This window comes from Vitis vinifera, chromosome 10 (assembly GCF_030704535.1).
Source record: "Vitis vinifera cultivar Pinot Noir 40024 chromosome 10, ASM3070453v1".
NCBI classification, from domain to species: domain Eukaryota; kingdom Viridiplantae; phylum Streptophyta; class Magnoliopsida; order Vitales; family Vitaceae; genus Vitis; species Vitis vinifera.
Window position 1 is genome coordinate 3,555,445 of NC_081814.1, and position 24,774 is coordinate 3,580,218.

The following is a 24,774-nucleotide window of genomic DNA, read 5'->3' on the forward strand; positions in this document are numbered from 1 at the left end:
TTAAGGTAGTACCTAAGATAAGTTAAGATAGTACCTAAGGTAGATTAACGTAATACTTAAAGGTTACTAAGGTAGTACCTAAAGGTTACTAAAGGTTCCTAAGCAAGTTCCAAAACTCCAACCTGCATTTTTTTTTCTTATCTACTTTCTTAGCAACCAAATGCAGCATTCCATTCTAAGAACGCCCAGTTAAAAAATGACTTTAATAGGCGTAACTAGGATTCTGATTTTGTTATAACAGAGCATAACTGAACAGAAAGTTGAAATCCAAAATATTGATTTCTTTAAAAAAATATCTTGTCTTCCTATCATTTTGTTGCATTTTTCCCTAACCCCTACCCGAAATCTGAAGATAATTAATTTTTATTTATTGCAACTAGGCTCCAAACTAATAATTTTGAACTTTTTCCTTGTTGCATTTTTTCAACATTAGCATTAGTACTATCAACATGAACAACAATTAGTAAATTAGTTCAACATCAGTGTTATCATTTGTGAGAAAGAAATAAATAAAAGTTACAAACCAATATAACGGACCAGCATCATAGTAACCTCTTCCAATATGTGCTAGCATTTGTAAGGAGTTATGACTACAGTATGAACCTGTAAAGTTCATAAGGAATAGAAGCACTACAAGATTGTGAGATTAAGACTATAAGGCTCTGTTTGGTTCCCGGAAAATGCAAGAGAAAGAAAATTGGGAGGAAAAATGGAAGGAAAGAAAAAGGTAAGGAAATGAATATAATTTTTTTCACTTGTTTGGTTATCCATGGAAAATTTAAGGGAAAAAAAAAAAGAATTCATTTTCTTTTGTTTGGTTAACCACAAAAAAGAAATGTAAGGAAAATGGAAGGAAAAAAGAATTCATTTCATCATTTTTTAGCTAGGTCTTATTTATTTTTATTTTTATTTTTATTTAATATTATGAAATAATGATAGATATAGTTTCGAATTATGTTTACGAATTATTTTTTAAAACAGTTTCCTGTTTTCTAAAATAAAAGATCAAAAAAATAAGTTTAATAATTAGAAAATAGAAAATAATTTTATATTTTTAAAAACATAAAATGATTTTCTTAAAATCACAAAATATGATATTTTTAAATAATATATTTGAATTACTTTCACTTATTTTTAAAAAAATTACCTTAAAAATAATGATAAATAATAGAAAAAGGTAAAATATTACATATAAAAATTATATTTAAAGTATAGTAAACAAGATTTAAAAAAAAAACTGGTTAAGAATAATTCAAGTTTCAAAAATTGTTTTCAAAAATAATTTCCAAAAATTGCCTTGGTTTTTTCTTAAAAAAAAAAAAAATTGCTGGATTGTATAAAATTCTTTCTGGCCTTTAACAGTAGCAAGGTGCTTTGAAGTCCTAAAGGAGAGGAGGCTGGGCAGAATTGATAAAAATAATGGGCACAATAGATCCAGATACAATAATGATGATTAAACATTGCTATATGAAACTGGTTAGCAGCACCCACAGGACTCTAGAGAAACAATGCTGAAATGGAGAACAGGACACCCTAATCATCTAGTGAGGAAAGTAACCAGCGCGAGGACCACAATGGCCCCATGCATGTCCTTTCAGTCCTGATTTGTCAAGCCTGTAGGAGTAAATTGCATTACTTCTTAAATGAACGTTCAAACATCAAAATTAGTTTGATGGATTCTGAATGACATGATCCAGTTAAAATCCTTAAGAATGCATTTTGCAATACATCTTGCAAATCTGATTCATTCCAATAACATAGAAGCAAGAAATAGAACTTAATTGTGCATGAAGAATCTGAAGAAGAATGAACCCAATGCAATATAAGCACAGAGAAATATGAAATTCCAGAAAGAAAATTTATGCAGCAGCCGGTGATTGTCCTTTGTAGGAATAAAAGCTGTCTTTAAGTGTATTGGTTAGTTCAAAAAGCCGAGGGGACCTGCAGAGAGGACAACACAAGCAAATAAAAAGGGGAGATTCATTAGTATTTTTCACTTATAAAATTTGAAGCATCAAGGAAAAATCTGCTTACTAAGATATAGATGGCAGTTGTGAGCATGAAGTTGAGCAGCGAATAATCTGGAATAAGAGAAAGAAGCCACTTAGGCTGTCCATTAGGCTTGTTTGATCTGCACACCCATTGATACTTGTGGAACAAGTGGAATAAAATCATGTTCTACTTTCAAGCCTTTTTAAGTAGATTATCTCAAATTAGGCATAAAAAAAAGTAGGTCCAAATTTAACTGACAACCAAAGCTTACGCCTATCAATTGGACAAGCAAGGAAGGCTCGGGCTGCACTCACATCACCGGTAAGAGCTTGATATGCTTTCATATGAGATACATCACTCATGCCTCCAATCTTAGCAATCTCTTCAAACAATTGCTCTTCTGTATAATTTTGAAGGTTGCTTCTATCAAGAGCCGCAACAACTGCATCCATTCCAACTCTAATTGACCTTAATTCTTCACTTACAATGTCAGCATATTTTGCTTTTCGCTTTTTTGTTTCTTTGTTTGACTTTGGTGCAGAAACAGATGCATCTGCAGATGAGAAAGATGTCTCAGTTGTTGCTTCATTTTCAACATAAGGAAATGTTTCATCTCTAATCCCATGTTGTGATGATCCTAATGGAATTGTGTCATCCAAATTTTGTTCCTGGGCCCAACGAAGTTGTCTTTCTTTTGCACCTGTAGCAAGACTTCCTGTTGCTCGATCTTTTCCAAGAAGAATGGACAACTTATCATAATTTCTAATAGGTTTGTGTCTGAGCTGAGATGCTCCTAGGTGTGCCTTTTAACATCAGAAAAACAAATATTAACAAAACTCGAGTTCAATTGTGATAATGTCTATTAGAAATTTATAACTCTACATTACATGCAAAATTTTTATTCTAATAACTCAAAAATAATAATTAACTCACCTTAGTGTAAGTAGTCCATACTTCCGTGGTAGCTTCGATCATTTAAGTTGATTCATTGAAACCAAATCCACTACCATTTTCTAAAACTTCTTGAGCAGCATAAAAGTTTTTTTAAAAAGTTTTCATTCTATTTTTTATGTGCTCAGAGTTACAACTCAATTCAAAATTTTCCCCAATTTCTCGCGCAACCATTACATAAGCTGTCTTGGTGAAGACTCCTCCTATCTTTTGCCCTTTATGCATTTGCTCCATTAATCGATCAACCAAAAAGTTGTCCATTTCATCAATCCAAGTCAAGTTTCTTTTTTCACTTACACTTTTGTGTACTTCAAAGCCTTCACTATGTTCCATCTGAAATAATAATACATATATATATATATATATATATATATATATATGTTTAAAATGAAAAGTCAAGAGAAGGAGATATAATAATAACTTCATTGTAACTCATTCAAAGTGTGATTTTAACTAGAGGAGTTATAGTTCTAAACACAATCATCGTACTTAATATGAAACACAAAAAACTATACAAGAAAAGAACCATAAAATAAAAGGACTCATCAACGGTTTCTATTGTAATCTTTCCACATATCCATGGCTATTTTCTCCCTTAAGATTTCTCCTTCCTTGCATTTTTCAACTAAACTCAAGACCATTGATTCAAACTCCGCTTCTTCGCTAAAAAGCTCTCTATCGACCTCTGCTATTAATCTTTCATTTGGATCAACACCCATGAGATAGTTATGGAGGATACAACATGCTAGTATAATATCAGATTGTGTGTCAACAGGGTAATGTGGCTCCGTCCCACTAGCTATTATTGGAAACCTTTTCTTCAAAACACCAAATGCCCTTTCAATTGCATTTCTCAAGGACGAGTGTCGAAGGTTGAAAACCTCTCTAGCATTTTCTGGTTGATGAACACTATACTCTTTTAAATGGTAACGAGTGCTTCTATATGGGGTAAGAAATCCAGTTTTTAGCTGAAAACCCGCATCGGCCAAATAATATTTACCTAAGAAGCATAGACAAAGGATATTTATTATTAGTAATAGTCACTTAAGCTAATAAATTATTATCTAATCACCAATAATCACCTTGTGGAACAATCAATTTATCAAAATCTCTCATTAATGCATTATCTAGGATTCTCGAGTCTGACGCAGATCCTTCCCAACCAGGTAAAACATATGTGAACTTCAAGTCAAAGGAACATGCTGCTAAAACATTTTGTGTTGGATAGTACTTTCGCCCTCGATACCTTTGTACAACATCATTTGACACTTTTACACGAAAATGTGACCCATCAATCGCCCCTATGCAATCCTATAAAGAAACAAGATTATTAGTTTATTTTAAAATATAAATAATATTCTAATGATGTTTATTAGATAAGTAAGTTTACCTTAAAGTAGGGCCAAAATTTGGTATTGTTCTTGATTTCTTGAGGGCACTTTAATCCATCAGGCTGCTTTAAGAAGACATCATCTAAAGATATTATAGCTCTAAGAACTTGATGAAAGTGACGACTAATAGTTTCACTAGAACGCTTGAAATAAAATTTCATAGTTCTATTCCTTAAATTATGACCAACAATGTGAAGGAATTTGGCAACTTGTTCTTCTACATTACTATGTGCACTATTTCTAAGACGACCTGTTCCCCAAAGAATGTTTACTAGTCTTGCGAATGCATCCTTTCCCATACGTAGTTGATTATAACAATCTTCATTATCCATTAGTGTAAGTCTTTCCATCAAAGCATGTCGTTCATAATCTCCTTCATTAGAGATTGATCTCTCCATATAGTTTGAGCGATGATAAACCGAAACAAGAATTGCCGCATATGCAGCATACATAGCTACACAAGTTGCAGCCCATCTTCTAAGTCTTTGCCACTCTTCATTATAAGTCTACATGATAGCAAAGTAAGAGGAATGATTTAGTAAAGTCATTATTCAGTCTTGAAATGTGATAGTTAAATTAACTTAATCTAAGATTGATTATGACTATTTATGATAGTTAAATTAATGACAAGTTACCACTTATGGTAAAACAGACCTTACTAGAGTTGAAATGTCTAGTTTAAAGCATGATAACAAAATGAAACTCTTTCTAAGTTGATTATTCAGTCTGAAATTTACATGATTACTTAAGAATACTTGGTCCTCCACTTGGTTTTGGGATGAATAAAGGAGAGTAGAGTATTAAGAAGAAGATGATGAATGAATGACAAAGAAGTGAACTTACCTAAGATCGTTCAGTTGCCAAAGGGCCACTCCGATTTTTATCAGGATGAACTTGTTTTGCCTTCACAAATAATAGAAAAGTAAATTAGGTAAAAAGAAATGGAAAACCCATACACTGTTTTAGTTCAAATGAATCTCTATTTTAGTTCAAAAGAAATGGAAAACTTTATGGTTGAAGAATCCCAATCAGAGAGAGAGAGTGATGTGAAACAAGGCACATGTTAAACAAACCTTCTGGCTGACTCTGGATGTATACTATAGTATCTTAAGAAAGGTGCCTACATATTTATTGATCACCTAATCTCTGGTCCTTGGGCTGCCTGCAATACTTAGAAGGCTTAGCACAGGTTGTCCTATTCTAAAATAAATGTGCTTATAAGAGAACTACATTGCCCACATCCCCTTTATTGATATAGATATTAGATATATCCATTTATTGTCCCAGCCATATCCTCTTCTTGTTTCAATCAGGCACGGGCTTTCATATATCATAAATATTAGCAATTTTCTTTGAACTCTACTTTCCCTACTCAAAATAACAAAAGCAGAGATCACTCTTCCTTATTTTAAACTGGGTATGTCTGCTCATTCATAATTTAAATTGGGTATGTTTTTGCCATGATGTAGGTTTTGACAAAGGAAAGGGCTGCCTACAACACTCCCAATGTTATTTTTATAGGATAAACTTTCATATTTCATGAGCCCATCTCTAGCATTATGATGGCTTCGAATTTTAGGGGGTCTGGATACGTTCTCGATGTTTAGGAAATGAATCTGGGGCTCTAGTTTTCTGTAGAAACTGCTACAAACCAGTTGGAGATGTCTCAAGTTTTTGAATGTTGTTATAGCTTAGTTAGAGATGTGTTCAATTATTTAAGGCTGGTATGCTTAAGGTTTATCAATTGGTTCAGTAAATACATATACCGTGTTCAATATATTAGAGCAGGGGAAGCATCCCTGAAATCCAAAATGCATGGATGAAGGGCTTTGGAACAAGAACATACAAAGGGCTTCCATGTTCTTTCTTCACAATAAACTGCGACGGTTAAATCTCAGATGCCATGTTGGACAACCAATTTCCTCAAAGCTAAACCTGTTAGGATTTGGGCTTCAATCCCATAACGTATATCATGCTCTAAGAGTAAGAAATCATAAAGGAAATTCTCCATATGCTCAAAGATACTTTTAAAGCTGTTGTCTGTCTTGCCATCAGGCATCACTTAAAAAACATGAAGTCACACATAACCGGATTATCTATAGGGCCTTGGATGCTGCTGGAGATATTACTTTGTACTAACACTTGCAAATGAATTTTATTAATTAAAATACCAAGTGTTCAATAATTAACACAATCTAAGACCTATCAAAAAAATAAAATAAAAAATTAACACAATCTAAGGCTCATGAATGTTTCAAACTCAAAACCATAGACAGGGGGCAGATTTTTAGTCATATTATTAAGACATGAATAGAAGGGGAAGCAACCCTTATGTTGGTGAACGATCTGCCATTGACCAGTAACTTCAAGTTAGTGCAAGCTTAAAATAGTGCACATTCCACGAATAATATGACTTGATTTTACTAAAAAAAACTTTAATTTCACTAATAAATCACATTCAAAGAATCCTTAAAAATAGAGTAACATGGTGTCCCATCCACCCCACCACAAATTAGGGGTGCCACATGGGGTTAGGGTTCCTCCACCAGTCCACCTCATTCCCTGCTGGTAAACACTCCACTTTTTCTTTCCTCTCCTGGTTTCTTTTTAATCTGTTTGCATGTTCCTCATCCCTCACACCCCCAAACCAAACAAAATATGAATACATACGGAGCCAAGAAAATACAAAATTTGACACCCCCACTTTGCCATCTACCCAAGAAAAAAAAGCAGAGAATCAACATGTCCCCATTGCCCTGTTCTCAACCCCTTTTTTACTAGTCCAAATGGTTTGCTTTTGAATTGCATTAATACCCAACTTTTGACTTGAATCCAAAGACAGAGAGGTACATATGAGGAGTAGCCTCCTGCATCCTGCATCCTGCCTCCATGGTTGGTAAGAACTCACTATATAAGATCTAGGTTCAGTGATTTACAATCTAAAAAGCAGTTGAGCCTTCAAACTCATGAAAAGAACCCATGATGAAAAGGGGTTGATGCTGTGATTTACTTGTGAGAATGGGCATTGTCGGTGGGTTCATTATTATATGGACATAGGGTTGAATCCAAGAAACAAACAGCTAGCTGAAGTACCCATTACATAACTTATTTTCTGAAAAATAAGTTACAAAGCATTCATGTACCAGAGAATCCGTGGATTTAATGAACTTACTAGAAAGTTACCCATGCGGAAAATCAAAACCTATGATTCTCACAACAGAAAACATGGTAAATAAACGGAAAATCAATTCATACCTAATCTGAAGATATGGATCCGAATACATTTACTGGATTTGAAGAATCCATTTCATCAATGAGAACTTGATTTGAAGAGCGCACTTCATCCATGGGAACTCGGGTGCCTAAAGAGGGTAGGTTTTCGGCCCTGGAAGGTGGTCGGAGTGATTGTGGTGGCCGTTGAAAGGGTCGACGACGGTGAGAAGCCATAGCCACCGATGAAGAGGAAGTGAAAGGTGAAGCGGTGAAGCGGTGAACAGAGCCCCCGATAAAATTTTCCCCCCCTTTGCCCTTCTCTTTTTCCCTTATTTTCCTCGTTATTTTTTAAGGAAAATAATAGGGAAAATATTACAATATTTTCTTTCATACTTTCCTTTATATTTTTTTTCCATCTTATTTTCCATGTCATCCAAACTAAAGAAAACTATTTTCCTCTATATTTTTTTTCCTTTCCTTAGCATTTTCCGGGAACCAAACAGAGCCTAAGAGTTTTTCACTTACCTGATACCCATGCCAAAAGTATAGATACAAGGACAAATTGGGCCTCTGTTTCTAAGTTGACCTTCTAGAGAATTACAAATGTGTCTTCCATCTTCAACCACCCTATCAGTAATGACAAAAATGAGAGGCATCAAAAAGTAACGAAGTTAAAAAAAATAAAAATAAATAAAATCTCTAAATTTAACCTCAAAATGAAAATATTATTAGTTTAAGTTTCACCAGCAAAGATTTCACTAGAGAGTTTCAGGCTTTGAACGTTGAGAGAGGTAACAAAGAGAGGTGGAAGCGTTGGATCTAGATGTGGCAACGGAAAATGCGGCAACAACAATGAGGTAGAGGTGTTGTCCATGGTAGGTGTGACAGTGAGCAGGAAAGAGACAGTTTGAGGGGGATATGCTCGAGTTTCTTTCATTGAATCGACCGTCTCAAGTCAGGGTTAGGGCAAAATGAGAGAAAAACGAGAAATTTTGTTCCGGAAATAAGGAAATTTCAAATGACACTATGTTTGGGTGATGAGGAAGTCAAAGAAAGAGAGAAATGTTGTTTGGGAAATTTCAAACTGCAGTAATGCAAAGTGAATTGGGTAAGAGCAAAGTGGGTATAAAAAGACCACTCAGCACATAGTGCATAAAAATCATATATTTTCTATATTAATGGGGGAATCTTGGATTTCCAATTTTTAGGTTTTGAAAACCCATGGGCGGCCCAAGACACAAGTTTCCCTCAAGTGGTCAAGTCAAACTTTCGTTATCAACTCAAAACTTTATACAAACTATCAAAGGAAATGTCGAGGGAGGGGTGGACCACGCCTTTTCCTTGTCTTCTACTTTCAATAAATAAAATGCTAAAATTTGTCATATCCTTTAGACCGTTGAATAAATAAAGTGATCTTAAACCTAATTGGATTAAAGAAATGGATAAAAGACCTTCTAGACAGTTATAACTTCATTCATTTAAGTGTGCAACTTAATTATTTTTTATTTTTTCATCAAATTAATAATAACAATTAAGTCATTTAGGTTAGATGGATGAAATCATTCAAATTGATGCCACAAAAAATAACCCCCCCTCAAATTAGGTACCCATATAAAATCATCAAATTAATAATAACAATTAAGTCATTTAGGTTAGATGGATGAAATCATTCAAATTGATGCCACAAAAAATAACCCCCCCTCAAATTAGGTACCCATATAAAATCATCAAATTAATAATAACAATTAAGTCATTTAGGTTGGATGGATGAAATCATTAAAATTGATGCCACAAAAAATAATCCCCCCTCAAATTAGGTACCCATATAAAACCAGTGATTAAAATATCATGCTCATGCTTCCTGCTCCTAGGAGTCCCACCCCCCCAATCAAAAGGTTGGGGTCAACACCTACCAACCATTAAGGCAAGATTGCCCTTTGATAATTATCATGCACCACACATATATATTATACACAAAATATTAAAACAATCCTTTAAATAACGAATTAATTATAATTATTTTATAAATAAATAAATGAATTCATTTAATTAAGTAGAAAAAAGTTTTTAATATCAATAATATATTAATTAAATATTAAAAAATTATACATTTATTATCATTTAATACAATTAAATTAAATATATCATAATTTTAATATTAAATATATTTTAAAATTAAACATAGTATAATCAAATATCACAATATTATTATTGAATAATATTTGATGTAATTTAATAATCAATATACACTTATATATATATATATATATATTAATTTTTTCAACAAAATAACTTTAAAATGTCTATTATACTTCTAATTTCATTTATAAGAATTTTGTTTTATATTTTTATAAATTTTGATTAATTTTAAACCAATCAATATTTTGCGTCAAAATATTCGTCAATATATCTCTGATATATCTGTAAAATCAAACTACGGATTACTAATATTTTTATCCTTATATAAAACCCACCTCAAGCAGTCAATTCAAACCTTCATGATCTACCTAGAACTTTATACAAACTATAAAAAGGGAGGGTTCAAAAGGGATCAGGTCCAAGCCTTTTACCAAGTCTTCAAAAATATAAAATAAATTTTATAAATTAATTAATTACCCCGCATTTGGATGCACTTCTTACATTTTTACTTTTAAAAATAGAAATTCATATAAAATAAAAATAAAACTCTTAATAGAATAGGTAAGGACTTATTTGTGTTCTTAACAAAAATTACAAAAAAAATTAAAATTTAAAATACTTTTCTAATTTTAAATTTCTTTTTTAAAAAATAATTCTTAGAAATAGAAAATATTTTTTATTTTAAAAATTAAAAGCAGATTTTTATTTTTCAAAGTACACTTTAAAGGTCTAGCTAGTCAACAATCCATGTTACGTCAGTTAAAAGCGAATTACTGATGAGAACGCGAGTATGGTGATTAGGAATTATGGAATTGTTCTCTTGTAAGATGATGAAAAGGTCAGTATTTGAGGTTCTTCTAATTTGAAATTTCTAAGTTTGTGGTAGCACGTCTCTTCTGAGGAAAGAGAGAGAAGGCAACTTGTGCACCAGACAGCTAAAGAAGAAGGGCTCTAGTTCTCTTATACACAGTTTTCTTTTCATCAAACTTGCAATTTTCCTTGATGGGTTCCGACTTGTTTAGCACCAGAGCCTTTCTATTGTTCTTGATCTCAATCTTTAGCCTTATCGTCTTCGCCAGTGGGCAATTATCATACCTCTACAGCTCTTGTGGCAGTGAGACACCCGATGGGGATTACAAAACTAATCTCACTTCCCTCTTGGATTCTCAATCTTCTAAAGCTTCCACCTACACCTTCTACAATGATACCTTGAACCAAATCTACAGCCTCTATCTATGCAGAGGCAATGTTAACGCTACTACCTGCCAGAGTTGTGTGAAAACTGCAGGCCAAGAAATCCAGGAGCAGTGCCAGTATAATAAAACAGCTATCATATGGTATGATGAATGCATGTTACGTTACTCTAATGAAGACTTCATTGGAACTATGAACACTTCTCCATGGTTCATAATGTACAATGTGAAGAACAAAACTGATTCCGGTGAAAGGGATGTGGGCGCTCTATCTTTGAAGGATCGGCTGCTGGGAGAAATTCCATATTCGAAGCTCATGTTTCAGACAGATGAGAGACCGTCCACATATAACGCGTCTCTAATTTTATATGGGCTGGCGCAGTGTACTAGAGATATCAACACTACTTCATGCTATAACTGTTTATTTGACCTGTGGTCAATGATCCAAGAGTGTTGCCAAGAGAAGGTAGGATGGCGTGCTTTGGGTCCAAATTGCAATATAAGGTGTAACGACCCGCACCCAACCATGTAGATATTGTCCGCTTTGGGCCCAAGGGGGTCCTCACGGCTTTAAAACGCGTCTACTTGGTTAAGAGGAGCCTCTACATATATAGCGCCAGGAACTTCCTCCCCTATCCGATGTGGGACATTACAAACACCCCCCCATGCAGACACAACGTCCTCGTTGTGTCCCATGAGATTGCGGGGCCAAACAAACGAACACCCCTTACGAGGCCAAACAAACCCCCACACCGGGGTCGGGGATCGGCTCTGATACCATTTGTAATGGCCCGCTCCCAACCATGTAGATATTGTCCGCTTTGGGCCCAATGAGGCCCTCACGGCTTTAAAACGCGTCTACTTGGTTAAGAGGAGCCTCTACATATATAGCGCCAGGAACTTCCTCCCCTATCCGATGTGGGACATTACAAACACCCCCCCATGCAGACACAACGTCCTCGTTGTGTCCCATGAGATTGCGGGGCCAAACAAACGAACACCCCTTACGAGGCCAAACAAACCCCCACACCGGGGTCGGGGATCGGCTCTGATACCATTTGTAACGACCCGCACCCAACCATGTAGATATTGTCCGCTTTGGGCCCAAGGGGGTCCTCACGGCTTTAAAACGCGTCTACTTGGTTAAGAGGAGCCTCTACATATATAGCGCCAGGAACTTCCTCCCCTATCCGATGTGGGACATTACATGGGGTCCAAATCAATTACATTCCCACCATGAAATGTAAAGGTCAACTATTATATCCCGTTGACAGGGCCGAATAGCCAACTATTATATCCCGTTGACAAGGGCCAAATAAACCAGAGTGATGTTTTTGTTCAAGTATTCAAATTTACACAACATAATATCTCCCTATTTTGTGTCATAAATAAAACAAAGTATTCCAACATACATTTAGTGCAAAATAATTTGATCCATGCATGGTAACAAAATATCATTTTCTTTTCCACAATTCAAAATAACATATAAAATAATTTAATTTTATAAATATTGCATTAACTTCCCTTACCTCAAAAGAAGTCCTTGAAAGCTTGGAAGAAGAATAATTCTGAAAAAATATAATCTACTCTTCACCTAATATAACATAAGAGAAACAATTATTACTATTTATCTATAATTTAACTAATCTATTCCTTATTTAAATAAAACTAATAAATTCCTAATTTATTTCTAATAACACACTACTAATTTAATTAAATTACAATTTTATTTCATTATAAAACTCTATATATATATATATATTTTGCTAAATCTATTATTACTATTATCTTAATTATAAATCTAAAATTAAATATTATTATTTTAATTAATCAATTCAAAAGCCACCTAACCATCCCTCGGGTACACACCAAAAAGTAAGGTTTTTCCACCCAACCATTCCTCGGGTACACACCAAAAAGCAAAGTTTGTTTTTTTTTTTTTTTTTTTTTTTTTGTCTAATGATGATTCATTATATATATATATACATATACATGCAGGTGGCACACGCACACACTTTTTCTTTTTTCTTTTTTGTTTTTTTTTTTTTTTTTTTTTTTTAATGCTTCCAATAGCACAGTACGCATGCCCCCCATTCTTATTATTATTATTATTTTTCCTTCATTCCTTCAGTGCTCACGCGTTCTTCTTCTTTTTTTTTTTTTTTCTTTTTTTTTTTTTATAACCCTAACCTAAAATCAAAATATTCCAAGCAATTTTTTTTTTTCTAATAAAACTTAAGATCTCCCAAATTCCAATACTAAAATCAAAATATTAAATTTTCACTATTTGATATTAAAACGAATTAAAAAAAAATAATCTAACCCTAATCTAGATTTGGGGTTTTCCAAAAATATATCTAATGTATTTGAAATAGATCAATGAATCTAAAATATTAAACTAGAGGTTAGAATCTTACCTATAGAGATCTGTTCTTCAACCCTGAAATCTGACACCAACCTTACGTTCTCTGGAATTCTGCGAACAGGAACTCTATTCAGAAAAGAAGGGAAAGAATAAAATTTCTAATTTATACCTAGGGTATTTATTCGTAAAATTACACTTTTACCCCTCTTCCACTTTATTAAATTAATTAATTAATTAATTTAATTAGTAATAACAATTTCCTAAATTACCCTTAAAAGAAAAGCCCGGGTGTTACATAAGGTATGAACGGTACCGCTTCTATGATGAAGTCTCTGCTGATCCACCCGCACCTGCGGCTGCTCCCGATAACCCAGGTGAGTTAAAGATATGTGTAAGCCCACAAATTTAGCAGAGTTAAGTCTCCGTTTGGGTGGTCAAAAAGTATTACCAGAAATCTCTTATTTGGTCTATCCCTAGAAAATACCAAAATAAAAAATCGAGTATTAAATTAATTTGAAATTTATGCATTTTTTTAGTTCTATAACGAAAGAAAACTATTTTGAGAAGCATGTAAACAAATTTACAACTTTAAAATTATTTTTTATTTTAATTTATTGGTTAATTTCCTCTCATTTTTCCATTGTTTTACCAGAATCTGGATAGAGCCTAAAAGATATCTTGTAAGGGACAGACTTAGACATCATTTCTATAGAGGACCCATTAACCATTAGACTAGTCAAGCGGGTGGTTGGTCTTTACCCTAGTTAAAACAGATATTTATGAAGGCCAGGAGCTTAAAAGTGTGGGGATTTGGCCCTGGCAGAGGTAACTGGTGGGGAATCTGGGATTGGAATAAATGGTGATTGGTATGCACGTGGGTTCGAGTTTATCCAAATTAGACATTGGGAGCTGACCCTGACTAGGAGCAAGGTCTGAGATTTAAGCTTGACGGAACTCATCAGATTGGTGTTTGTTGGGAGGTGCTAGTCAGGTTGACAAGCACGTGGGTCCAGGGAAGACTCAAGAAAGGTAAGGCCTTACATTTGGTTTGGGATTTGATGTTCAAACCGGTGAACTGGGAAGTTTATTCATGTAAGGTTGTGTTGCTGACTTGGGATTTTGTATTGGCTTTAAGAAGTAAGTAGGAGATTCTTAACTTGGGATTTTCTATTGGCTCTCAGGAAGTCTGGCGAAGGTTAGCTAGGGATTTAGTGTGACTTGAACCATATAAAGAGAATTAGTTTAATTTTGTCGACAGCCAATTGATTTTCAAATGATATGATTAATGTTGCTAGACTATTAATTCAAATCTCAAGACGGTCATGTTGGAGGAGAGATTTGTTAGGTTAGGAACAAAGCCACTACTCAGGAAAACAGTGGTTCAAGAAGTAAGGCCTTAGATTTGTATGCTTCTCACGATTTGATATGATTTGGCTTTGGTATGACCTTGACAATATAAAGAGAACTAACTTGGCCTCACTAACAGTAAATTAATTTTCAAATGTGATGACTAATGTCCATGCATAACACGAACCACGCGGTTGTTGGAGAATCATAATCAAATAGTTTGTTGAAGAATGACAAACAAATTTCTAACTATATATACGTGTATAATGTAATGGCAGGAGGGGGAGGAAACAACACCATAAAGATCGCGATCATCACTGTATCAGCAATTACAGGAGCTGCAGTTGTCTTGGGTTTCTTCCTTTATTTTTCATTCTTTAGCAGGAAGAGCAGACGAGGTATGTATGATTGAGCTTGTCTATTAATCACTACACTGTTGAATATTGCTATTAAATTTTGGTGTCGGCACTGATTCAGGGGAGCAGAAAAGTGAAGAAATTCCGTTAAATGTGTTGGACCGTCCAACCGGCACACACTTTATGGAAGGGCATATGCATGATCAAGACAACACTGTAGAAACTTACTACTTCAATTTAACCACCATACTGGCTGCTACAAACAATTTTTCTGATTCCAATAAGCTTGGAGAAGGGGGTTTTGGCCCTGTTTACAAGGTTAAAGAAACATATATTTTTCATATTGAAGAAAAATGATAAGTAATGGAAGTGGGGTTCACTTGACAGATTAATATGACAAATGCGTAATGAGCTGGCTGTGAACCTTGCTATCATGTGAAAAAATAGTAGTGCTTGGCTGTTAAGATATGATACAATTTCTTTGGTTGTGAAAGTTTGAAATTCTGTCAGGGGAAGCTGCTTGATGGAAGGGAAATAGCTGTTAAAAGGCTTTCAACGAAATCAGGACAAGGTCTTGAGGAGTTCAAGAATGAAGTTATGTTAATCGTTAAACTTCAACACAAAAATCTTGTGAGGCTGTTGGGTTGCTGCATGGAGGGAGACGAGAAGCTCCTGGTCTACGAGTACATGGCTAATACGAGTCTTGATGCTTTTTTGTTTGGTTTGCTCTTCCTCTCTCTCTCTCTATACAATTAATGAATTTTAATGAATAACAAACTTAGAATTTTTAAATTATTGAGCCTCAAGTCTTTTTGTCCAATATTACAGCTGAGCTTTGCAGCTTTTGTTTGCGACCATTACAAATTCATCCACAGTCCAAGTCCCTGGAAATTTTGATTTAGTCTTGACCAACCCCAATTAGCCTGCTTGGTTACAACTGAACTAGTTTGAAGTTTTCAAACCTTGTCATGGAACACCATAGTTTCAAATTCAGGGCTTCAACAGGCTAAAAAGGCCACTTGAGTATGCAAAGAGCACTTCATAGTCGATGAAGCACAGGCTTGAGTAAGATGAATCAAATAAGATGGCTATGTGCATTGAACTCCTTGGCCTGAACATTAGAAATTTTAGGCCTATGATAAGATCAAGTGTGCCCTGACCTCAAATAGGTAAAAGGGATGCTCTGGGAACCTATCAATTATAAAGTTTAGGTTGGACCTGTTATTTCCACATTAAATTAAGTGGGTGACCCACTAACCTATTATTTAGCCAATTAAATTAATATCCACTATTTTAAACTGTTATAGATATTTACCAATTGATGGACTGGGTAAATTACAATTATTTTAATATTATTATTTGAGATAATTAACAGTTATTTTGATTGACACGTTCAGAACGGTTTTGAACGTGTATTCTTGGCCCTCTCCTCCTATCAATAAAAGACATATACAGAAACCCCTTCGTGTGTGCTTTTTCCATCAATTACAGAAAATAACTCTGTGTATTAAGGTTTGATAAGGAGAAGAAGAATCAAGGATTTAAGATCTATAAGTTGAAGGGAAATCTCTCATGGCTGCGTCTTCTTCAAACGGTATGTGATTTATTTCTTAATTAAAGTTATCATTATTATTTTATTAACAGAGATGAGTTTGAATCATATTGATCTGGATTATTGTATGTTAGCTTCCGTGTTAAATTCCAACAATTGGTATATATATTTTTTTTTATGTGCACTAATTCAAAGATCTTAATTATTATTATTATATATGAGGAATGCAAGTATTAGCTTTAGTATAATCAATGAATGCAGATTTCTTTAATTTTATTATGATTGATTAATGAATCTGTTGATTATTAAAGATACTATATTATGATTGATTATTGAATCTGTTATAGATACTATTTCCTTGTTTTTTTTTTAACTCAAATAAAAGAATTAATTTCATCTTGTGAATATTTTATCTAAAGACAATTTATAAATATATGGTTAACTAATTTGGATAGTTGCCAAAGTAACCTAAATTAGTGAGCCTTGTATTTATTGAATTGTATGAAAGAATAAAGGGAGACTTGTAAAATTCTTAATATTTTTCTTTATAATTAGGAGAATGAGACTAACCCAAAGGAGAGTCAATTTCTGCTAATTATTAATTAATGTTTTATTTTGTGTTGCTTAGAAAAGTAAAATGGATACCCAAAGGTAACATATAAATGACACAAAATAGTAAAGTGTTTTAAGCTCCCTCCAAGTGAACACTAGATATGTTAAAATTTACCCAAAGGAGAATTTTAATGATATCAATAGTTCATTGTTTTTTATTTTATACTTGAAGCTTATTGTGAGCATTGTTCTATTTTGTACAGTTCCCACTTCATTACACTCTCTTGCATCTGGAATGACTATTTTTGATGGGTCAAACTTTTCTGAATGGTATGAAAGAGTTCAATTCTCACTGGGTGTATTGGATCTTGACTTGGCTTTAATTTCTGATAAACCTCCTGAAGCTACGGATGATAGTACTCCGGAGCAGGTGGAACAATCAAAAGCCTGGTCAAAATCAAACAGACTCAGTCTGATGTTTATGAGAATGACTATTGCCAATAATATCAAGACCTCTCTCCCTCAAACCGAGTTTGCCTCGGAATTTCTGAAATCTGTTGAGGAGCGCTTCAAACGCGCTGATAAGTCCCTTGCAGGCACATTGATGGCTGAATTGACCACCATGAAATATGATGGTCAGAAAGGTATTCAGCAACATATTTTGAACATGACTGAAAAGGCTGCAAAGCTTAAGGCACTAGGTATGGGTATGGATGAGTCCTTCTTGGTACAGTTTGTCCTTAACTCACTTCCATCACAATTTGCTCCATTCAAAATCCACTATAATACTAACAGTGATCAGTGGAACTTGAATGAGCTCACCAGTAAATGTATACAAGAGGAAGTGAGATTAAGACAAGAAGGACATAATCATGCTTTTGCTGTAACTCATGGAGTCACGAAGAAGAAAGGAAAATTCAAAAAGGGAAAGAACTTTCCACCTAAGAAAAGCGGACCTGGGGAAGGTAGCCAGAGTCATGATGGAAAATTCACTGTAAGTTGCTACTTTTGTGGCAAGAAAGGGCATGTGAAGAAGGACTGTATCAAGCGCAAGGCTTGGTTCGAAAAGAGAGGTATAAATCTTTCTTTTGTATGTTATGAATCTAATCTTGCTGAAGTTCCTTCAAATACTTGGTGGATTGATTCTGGAGCCACAACTCATGTGACTAATTTAATGCAGGGATTCCTTACAACCAGGAAACCAAAGGAAAGTGAAAAGTTCCTCTATATGGGAAACCGTCTCAAGGTTGAAGTGGTAGCTGTTGGTACCTATCGCTTACTATTAGAGACGGGTCATCGGATGGATCTTTTAAACACTTTTTATGTACCTTCTATCTCTAGGAATTTAGTTTCCTTGTCTAAATTAGATGCTACTGGATATTCTGTTTTATTCAGTTCTGGACAATTAAGTTTGATGTTGAATTCTGTTACAGTTGGTTCTGGTATTTTATGTGATGGTTTATATAAAATTTCCTTGAATCATGAATTTGCACAAGCTTTGATAACCCTGCATTCAAATGTTGGTTCAAAACGTGGCTTAATTAATGAAAATTCTTCAATCTTGTGGCACAGAAGACTAGGGCACATCTCTAGGGAAAGAATTGAAAGATTAGTGAAGGAAGGAATTTTACAAAATCTTGACTTCACTGATTTTCATGTATGCGTGGATTGCATAAAGGGAAAGCAAACTAAACATACAAAGAAAGGTGCCACAAGAAGTAATGAGCTCCTTGAGATAATTCATACAGATATTTGTGGACCACTCTCTGTTCCATGTTTCACAGGAGAGAAATATTTTATCACCTTTATAGATGATCTATCTCGTTATGGTTATGTTTATCTAATGCATGAAAAGTCTCAGGCCATTGACATCTTTGAGATGTTCATAACAGAGGTCGAGAGACAATTAGATAAAAAGATTAAAATTGTGAGATCAGATCGAGGCGGTGAATATTATGGCAGATATGATGAATCAGGACAAAATCCTGGTCCTTTTGCCAAATTCCTTGAAAAGCATGGCATTCGTGCTCAGTACACAATGCCTGGTACGCCACAGCAGAATGGTGTTGCTGAAAGGCGTAATCGCACATTAATGGAAATGGTTAGGAGTATGATGAGTTACTCTTCTGTACCTATTTCATTGTGGGGTGAAGCCTTAAAAACCGCAATGTATATCTTGAACAGAGTTCCTAGTAAGGCAGTTCCAAAAACTCCTTTCGAGTTATGGACTGGTAGGAAACCTAGCTTGAGACATATACATATATGGGGTTGTCCAGCGGAGGCAAGAATCTATAACCCACATGAGAAAAAGCTTGATTCAAGAACGGTATCTGGATATTTCATTGGTTATCCGGATAAATCGAAAGGGTACAGATTTTATTGTCCTAACCATAGTGTGAGAATAGTTGAAACCGGTAATGCCAGATTCTTAGAGAATGGCGAAATCAGTGGGAGTAATGAACCAAGAAAGGTAGATATTGAGGAGATAAGAGTGGATATCCCACCGCCTTTTTTACCTCAAGAAATTATTGTTCCTCAACCTGTTCAACAAGTTGAGGATAATGAGCAAAATAATAGAGATGGTTCATTACCACTAGAAAATATTGCCATTGAAAATGTTGTAGAGCCACCACAACCGGCACCTTTGAGGAGATCTCAAAGAGAAAGGAGACCTGCCATTACAGATGATTATGTGGTGTATCTACAGGAATCTGATTATGATATTGGGATAAGGAAGGATCCGGTTTCGTTTTCACAAGCCATGGAAAGTGATGATTCTAGTAAATGGATGGAAGCTATGAATGAAGAGTTGAAATCTATGGCCCATAATGGTGTCTGGGATCTCATCGAATTGCCTAATAATTGTAAACCCGTCAGCTGTAAATGGGTCTTTAAGACAAAGCGCGACGCTAAAGGCAATATCGAACGATTTAAGGCCAGACTTGTGGCCAAAGGTTTCACTCAAAAGGAAGGTATCGATTACAAAGATACCTTCTCTCCAGTTTCCAAGAAAGATTCGCTTAGAATCATTATGGCACTTGTAGCTCATTTTGATTTAGAGTTACATCAAATGGATGTGAAAACTGCATTCTTAAATGGGAATTTGGATGAAGATATCTATATGGAACAACCTGAAGGGTTCGCAAAGAAAGGAAATGAACACCTAGTTTGCAAATTAAAGAAATCCATTTACGGTCTTAAACAAGCTTCCAGACAATGGTATATTAAGTTCAATAATACCATTACATCTTTCGGATTTAAAGAGAACATTGTTGATCAGTGTATATATCTGAAAGTTAGTGGGAGCAAGTTTATATTTCTGATACTGTATGTGGATGATATTTTGCTTGCCAGCAGTGATCTTGGTTTATTACGTGAAACCAAGGAATATCTCTCTAAAAACTTTCATATGGTTGATATGGGTGAGGCAAACTATGTTATTGGCATTGAGATCTTTAGGGATCGATCTCGAGGAGTGCTAGGTTTATCTCAGAAAGGATATATTGATCGGGTTTTAGAGAGATTTAATATGCAGTCATGTTCATCGGGTATTGCACCTATATTGAAAGGTGACAAATTAAGTAAAATGCAGTGCCCAAGGAATAACATTGAAAGAGAGCAAATGAAGAAAATTCCTTATGCATCAGCTGTGGGGAGTTTGATGTACGCTCAAACATGTACAAGACCGGATATCAGCTTTGCTGTAGGCATGTTAGGAAGATACCAAAGTGATCCAGGATTCGAACACTGGAAAGCTGCAAAGAAGGTGATGAGGTACTTACAAGGGACAAAGGATTATATGCTCACATATAAAAGATCAGAACAATTAGAGGTTGTCGGTTACTCGGATTCTGATTATGGTGGCTGTCTCGATAGCTTAAAGTCAACTTCAGGGTTTGTCTTTATGCTAGCAAATGGGGCAATCTCGTGGAAGAGTGAAAAACAATCAATTACTGCTTCATCCACGATGGAGGCCGAGTTTGTTGCTTGTTTTGAAGCTTCAAGTCATGCTTTATGGTTGCGGAATTTTATCTCAGGGCTTGGTGTTGTCGACTCTATTGCTAAACCTTTGAGAATATATTGTGATAACACCGCAGCTGTTTTCTTCTCTAAGAATGGCAAATTTTCTAGTGGATCGAAACACATGGATTTAAAGTATTTAGTTGTTAAAGAAAGAGTCCAGAAACAACAAGTGTCAATTGAAAATATTAGGACCACACTTATGGTTGCTGATCCATTAACTAAAGGATTACCTCCAAAGGCATATTTGGAACATGTTATGAGGATGGGTCTTTTGAGTAATCCATAATGTGTATGATGATGAATGGTGGTTATGTAATTGACAATTTGCGCATTAAAATTGTTTCTGTTTATTCTTGTTTTCAATTATGGGTGCACATTTTATTGTTTGATAAACAAGAATTGTCCTGACAAGACAAATTACAGGGGCTATTTGGCATTAAGGACTGGGTTAGTAAGGGTTATTGATGTGTGGTGCATGGAAGGAAACATGACATTATGGTCATGTGACCGCCATGACTCGCATTTATGATCTAAATTGATTCAGTATTATGGCAAATGATTTTGGATGTATTGGCTAAGTTTATTGAAATCGTGATCACGTGTCAAATTTATTTTCCAGTATATATTTTATATATAAACTAAATATATTATAGTTTTCATAATCGGTTTAGTGGGCCAAGTGGGAGAATGTTATTTCCACATTAAATTAAGTGGGTGACCCACTAACCTATTATTTAGCCAATTAAATTAATATCCACTATTTTAAACTGTTATAGATATTTACCAATTGATGGACTGGGTAAATTACAATTATTTTAATATTATTATTTGAGATAATTAACAGTTATTTTGATTGACACGTTCAGAACGGTTTTGAACGTGTATTCTTGGCCCTCTCCTCCTATCAATAAAAGACATATACAGAAACCCCTTCGTGTGTGCTTTTTCCATCAATTACAGAAAATAACTCTGTGTATTAAGGTTTGATAAGGAGAAGAAGAATCAAGGATTTAAGATCTATAAGTTGAAGGGAAATCTCTCATGGCTGCGTCTTCTTCAAACGGTATGTGATTTATTTATTAATTAAAGTTATCATTATTATTTTATTAACAGAGATGAGTTTGAATCATATTGATCTGGATTATTGTATGTTAGCTTCCGTGTTAAATTCCAACAGGACCTGGTTCCAATTCTTAGAAAAGTAATAGTCTGGTTACATTTCAAAATAAGTTGCCTTTCTTCTGTTACTTTCAAAATTGTTGTAGGATTTTTTTCTTTCTTCCAAAAACAAAACTTCTCCCTGGCAGATCCAACAAAATGCAAGGAACTAGACTGGGATAAGCGAGAAGCCATTGTTCGTGGAATAGCAAGGGGGATCCTGTATCTTCATGAAGACTCTCGTCTCAAAATCATCCACAGGGATTTGAAAGCAAGCAATGTTTTGTTGGATGAGGAAATGAATGCAAAGATCTCAGACTTTGGCACTGCTAGGATTTTTGGCAGCAAGCAACTTGATGCTAACACCAACAGAGTGGTCGGTACATTGTAAGTCATCTTGCTGTTTTGAACTATTAAACTGAACTAAACTAAACAATTAATTAAAAAAAAAAAAAAAAGTGATTATTTCCAAAGATTTTAGATCTGTTTTCAGTAAAATTACCCCTACATAAGCAAATTGCAGAGGAAAAAGAAAATGGCATTTCCCCATGATCATGATGTTCTCAATGTCTCTTTTGCTCAGTGTTTTATTTCAAATTACATTTTGAGTTATTTTGAGCACTGCTGTTGATTGCTTTACTCCATTCTGATGCTGAACTGTACCTCAAATTTTGTTTCCCAATAGTGGATACATGGCACCAGAGTACGCAATGGAGGGACTATTTTCTGTGAAATCTGATACTTACAGCTTTGGAGTTCTATTGCTAGAAATCTTGAGTGGGAAAAAGAACAGTGGATTGTATAGCACGGATCATTCCCAAAACCTTCTATCTCATGTAGGCTTCTCTTTCTTCGTCTCTATGTTGTGATCTTACTTTATTTTCCCCATTTATGAAGATCTCCATTATCTTGCCAACAGGCATGGCAGCTGTGGAATGAAGACAAGGGACTTGAATTTATAGATAGGAACTTAGTTGACAAATGTCCTGTAAGTGAGGCTGTCAGATGGATCCATATTGCTCTGCTGTGTGTTCAGGAAGACCCCAATAATAGACCACCCATGTCATCAGTTGCTCTCATGCTTGGAAGCAAATGGGTCAACCTTCCCCAACCATCAGCACCCCCATTCTCAGTGGGAAGATCTTTCATGTCTGATCTATCTTCAACAAGCGGGTCGGGGTTAGGTTTTCTCATTTCAGATCAATCATCCACTAGTGCCTCTCTTTAGTTCGGAGGTTCATTGCATCATACTTGAGCTCATACCAGTATACCATGATTCATAATTTCAATTTCAGGAACACAGTGATGTACCAATAAGATAGAATAGCCTGCCACTTGACAGTGCAATTTTTTTTCTTGGTTTTTTCCAGTGGATCAGACCAACTTTTGAATAGGTTCTACTGAAATTTTCTCACCAATCAGACCTCATTTTTGCAAAAATATCTTACTGTCTTTAGATTATACTCAAAAGCCATTTAAATTCTGATTCTCTTGAATATACTTCCAACAACCAATTTTTTATAATTGTTTTTCTTCCCTTCCAACTCTATTTTATTTCTTTTTATATCAGCTCATTGATAAATAAAAGAATCGGAATCTGCTTAGCTTCAACTACAAATTATAACTCCCCATAATTTTTAGCTCCAACTAGTAATTACAACTCAGCACAAGTTCTATAATTCTAACTAATTAAAGATCTAGCCATGTCTTCTTCTTCTTTATTAGGGAAAAAGAGTTTGCATCTCATTAACAGAAAGTAATCAACTAATTAGATATTGATTCTGAGGAGCTAAAGTATAATTGGAATTTCATAATGATCTCATTGACTGCAATACTGCAGATGCACATCCTTCCACAGGAAGGGATGTCTACCAATATGATGGATCCCATATTGAGGATGGGATTGCGAGCAAAATAACGAGATGCATCTGCATTGGTCTACTGTGTGTTCCAGAAGACTTTGCTGACAGACCAAAAATGCCTTCAGTTCTTTTCATGCTTGATAGCCACTCTTGGTCCCCAGTACCCTCACAACCTTCATTTCTATGCCTGTAATGTGGGACAAGAGCATAATTCAAGGGTTATCGACTCAGATCAAAACTAAAGTTAATATCCGTCTTTTTTCATTAAATAAGTCTTTAGTGACCCATAGACAACAAATGTGGATGCAAGTTATTATAACTGAAAGGCATGTTTGTATGATAATGTGTAGACAATATAAAAGTAAGACAATTCAATTAAAAAAAAAAACAGTTGGTCGGTGATATGTTAGGAGAAAAGTGTTTCTAATAAAATAAGAGTGAAGATTTCAGGGAGAGTTCTGAAAACAAACATATCTTTTCTTAGTGAGCAGCCGAAAAGAACGATAAAGATTTGTGTCTAGAAAAGCATAACATTAAAAATGCCATATCTGAATCTTTCTTTTCCAACCACCAATACAATTCAATTATTGGCCTTCTCAATTCTTGCAGTGTTGATTCTGAAAAATATAAAAAAAAACAACAGAAATCTACCAGTTTCCATGTTTGAAAACTCCAAGTTC

General features: G+C 34.7%; 3 protein-coding genes across 4 annotated transcripts; 1 reads left to right on the top strand and 2 right to left on the bottom strand.

Moving 5' to 3' along the window:
• Positions 1-1,390: 1,390 nt before the first annotated feature.
• Positions 1,391-3,301, bottom strand: LOC100853349 (uncharacterized). Of its 2 annotated transcripts, none has more exons than XR_785320.3 (3): positions 2,926-3,301; positions 2,035-2,545; positions 1,391-1,941 (listed from the first exon to the last, which is right to left on the bottom strand). XR_785320.3 is itself a non-coding variant. In XM_059740353.1 (3 exons), exons 1-2 carry the CDS (start codon positions 2,965-2,967, stop codon positions 2,214-2,216), a joined length of 624 nt encoding a protein of 207 aa, XP_059596336.1. In that variant the 5' UTR covers positions 2,968-3,301; the 3' UTR covers positions 1,391-1,941; positions 2,035-2,213. The 2 variants fall into 2 exon arrangements, 1 of the variants encoding a protein (XP_059596336.1); XM_059740353.1 differs by having other exon boundaries at positions 2,035-2,795.
• A 61-nt stretch (positions 3,302-3,362) lies between these two features.
• LOC109122190 (uncharacterized) lies at positions 3,363-8,056 on the bottom strand. Its single transcript, XM_019218606.2, has 3 exons — positions 7,590-8,056; positions 4,334-5,237; positions 3,363-4,254 (listed from the first exon to the last, which is right to left on the bottom strand). The coding sequence occupies exons 2-3, from the start codon at positions 4,784-4,786 to the stop codon at positions 4,012-4,014; spliced, it is 696 nt and encodes a 231-aa protein (XP_019074151.1). The 5' UTR covers positions 4,787-5,237; positions 7,590-8,056; the 3' UTR covers positions 3,363-4,011.
• A 2,498-nt stretch (positions 8,057-10,554) lies between these two features.
• Positions 10,555-23,650, top strand: LOC104878445 (cysteine-rich receptor-like protein kinase 15). The gene is made up of 8 exons (XM_059740018.1): positions 10,555-11,383; positions 13,545-13,618; positions 14,870-14,989; positions 15,069-15,265; positions 15,458-15,668; positions 22,382-22,619; positions 22,918-23,068; positions 23,152-23,650. Exons 1-8 carry the CDS (start codon positions 10,689-10,691, stop codon positions 23,458-23,460), a joined length of 1,995 nt encoding a protein of 664 aa, XP_059596001.1. The 5' UTR covers positions 10,555-10,688; the 3' UTR covers positions 23,461-23,650.
• The last annotated feature ends 1,124 nt before the right edge of the window (positions 23,651-24,774 follow it).

Coding starts and splice junctions, on each gene's coding strand:
- LOC100853349 (XM_059740353.1), bottom strand. CDS start 2,967: ATGATCGAAGCTACCACGGAAGTATGGACTACTTACACTAAG. Junction 2,796..2,925: donor TATGGACTACTTACACTAAG/GTGAGTTAATTA, acceptor TGATGTTAAAAG/GCACACCTAGGAGCATCTCA.
- LOC109122190 (XM_019218606.2), bottom strand. CDS start 4,786: ATGTATGCTGCATATGCGGCAATTCTTGTTTCGGTTTATCATCGCTCA. Junction 4,255..4,333: donor AATTTTGGCCCTACTTTAAG/GTAAACTTACTT, acceptor GTTTCTTTATAG/GATTGCATAGGGGCGATTGA.
- LOC104878445 (XM_059740018.1), top strand. CDS start 10,689: ATGGGTTCCGACTTGTTTAGCACCAGAGCCTTTCTATTGTTCTTGATC. Junction 15,669..22,381: donor TCTTGATGCTTTTTTGTTTG/GTTTGCTCTTCC, acceptor TCTCCCTGGCAG/ATCCAACAAAATGCAAGGAA. Junction 22,620..22,917: donor AACAGAGTGGTCGGTACATT/GTAAGTCATCTT, acceptor GTTTCCCAATAG/TGGATACATGGCACCAGAGT.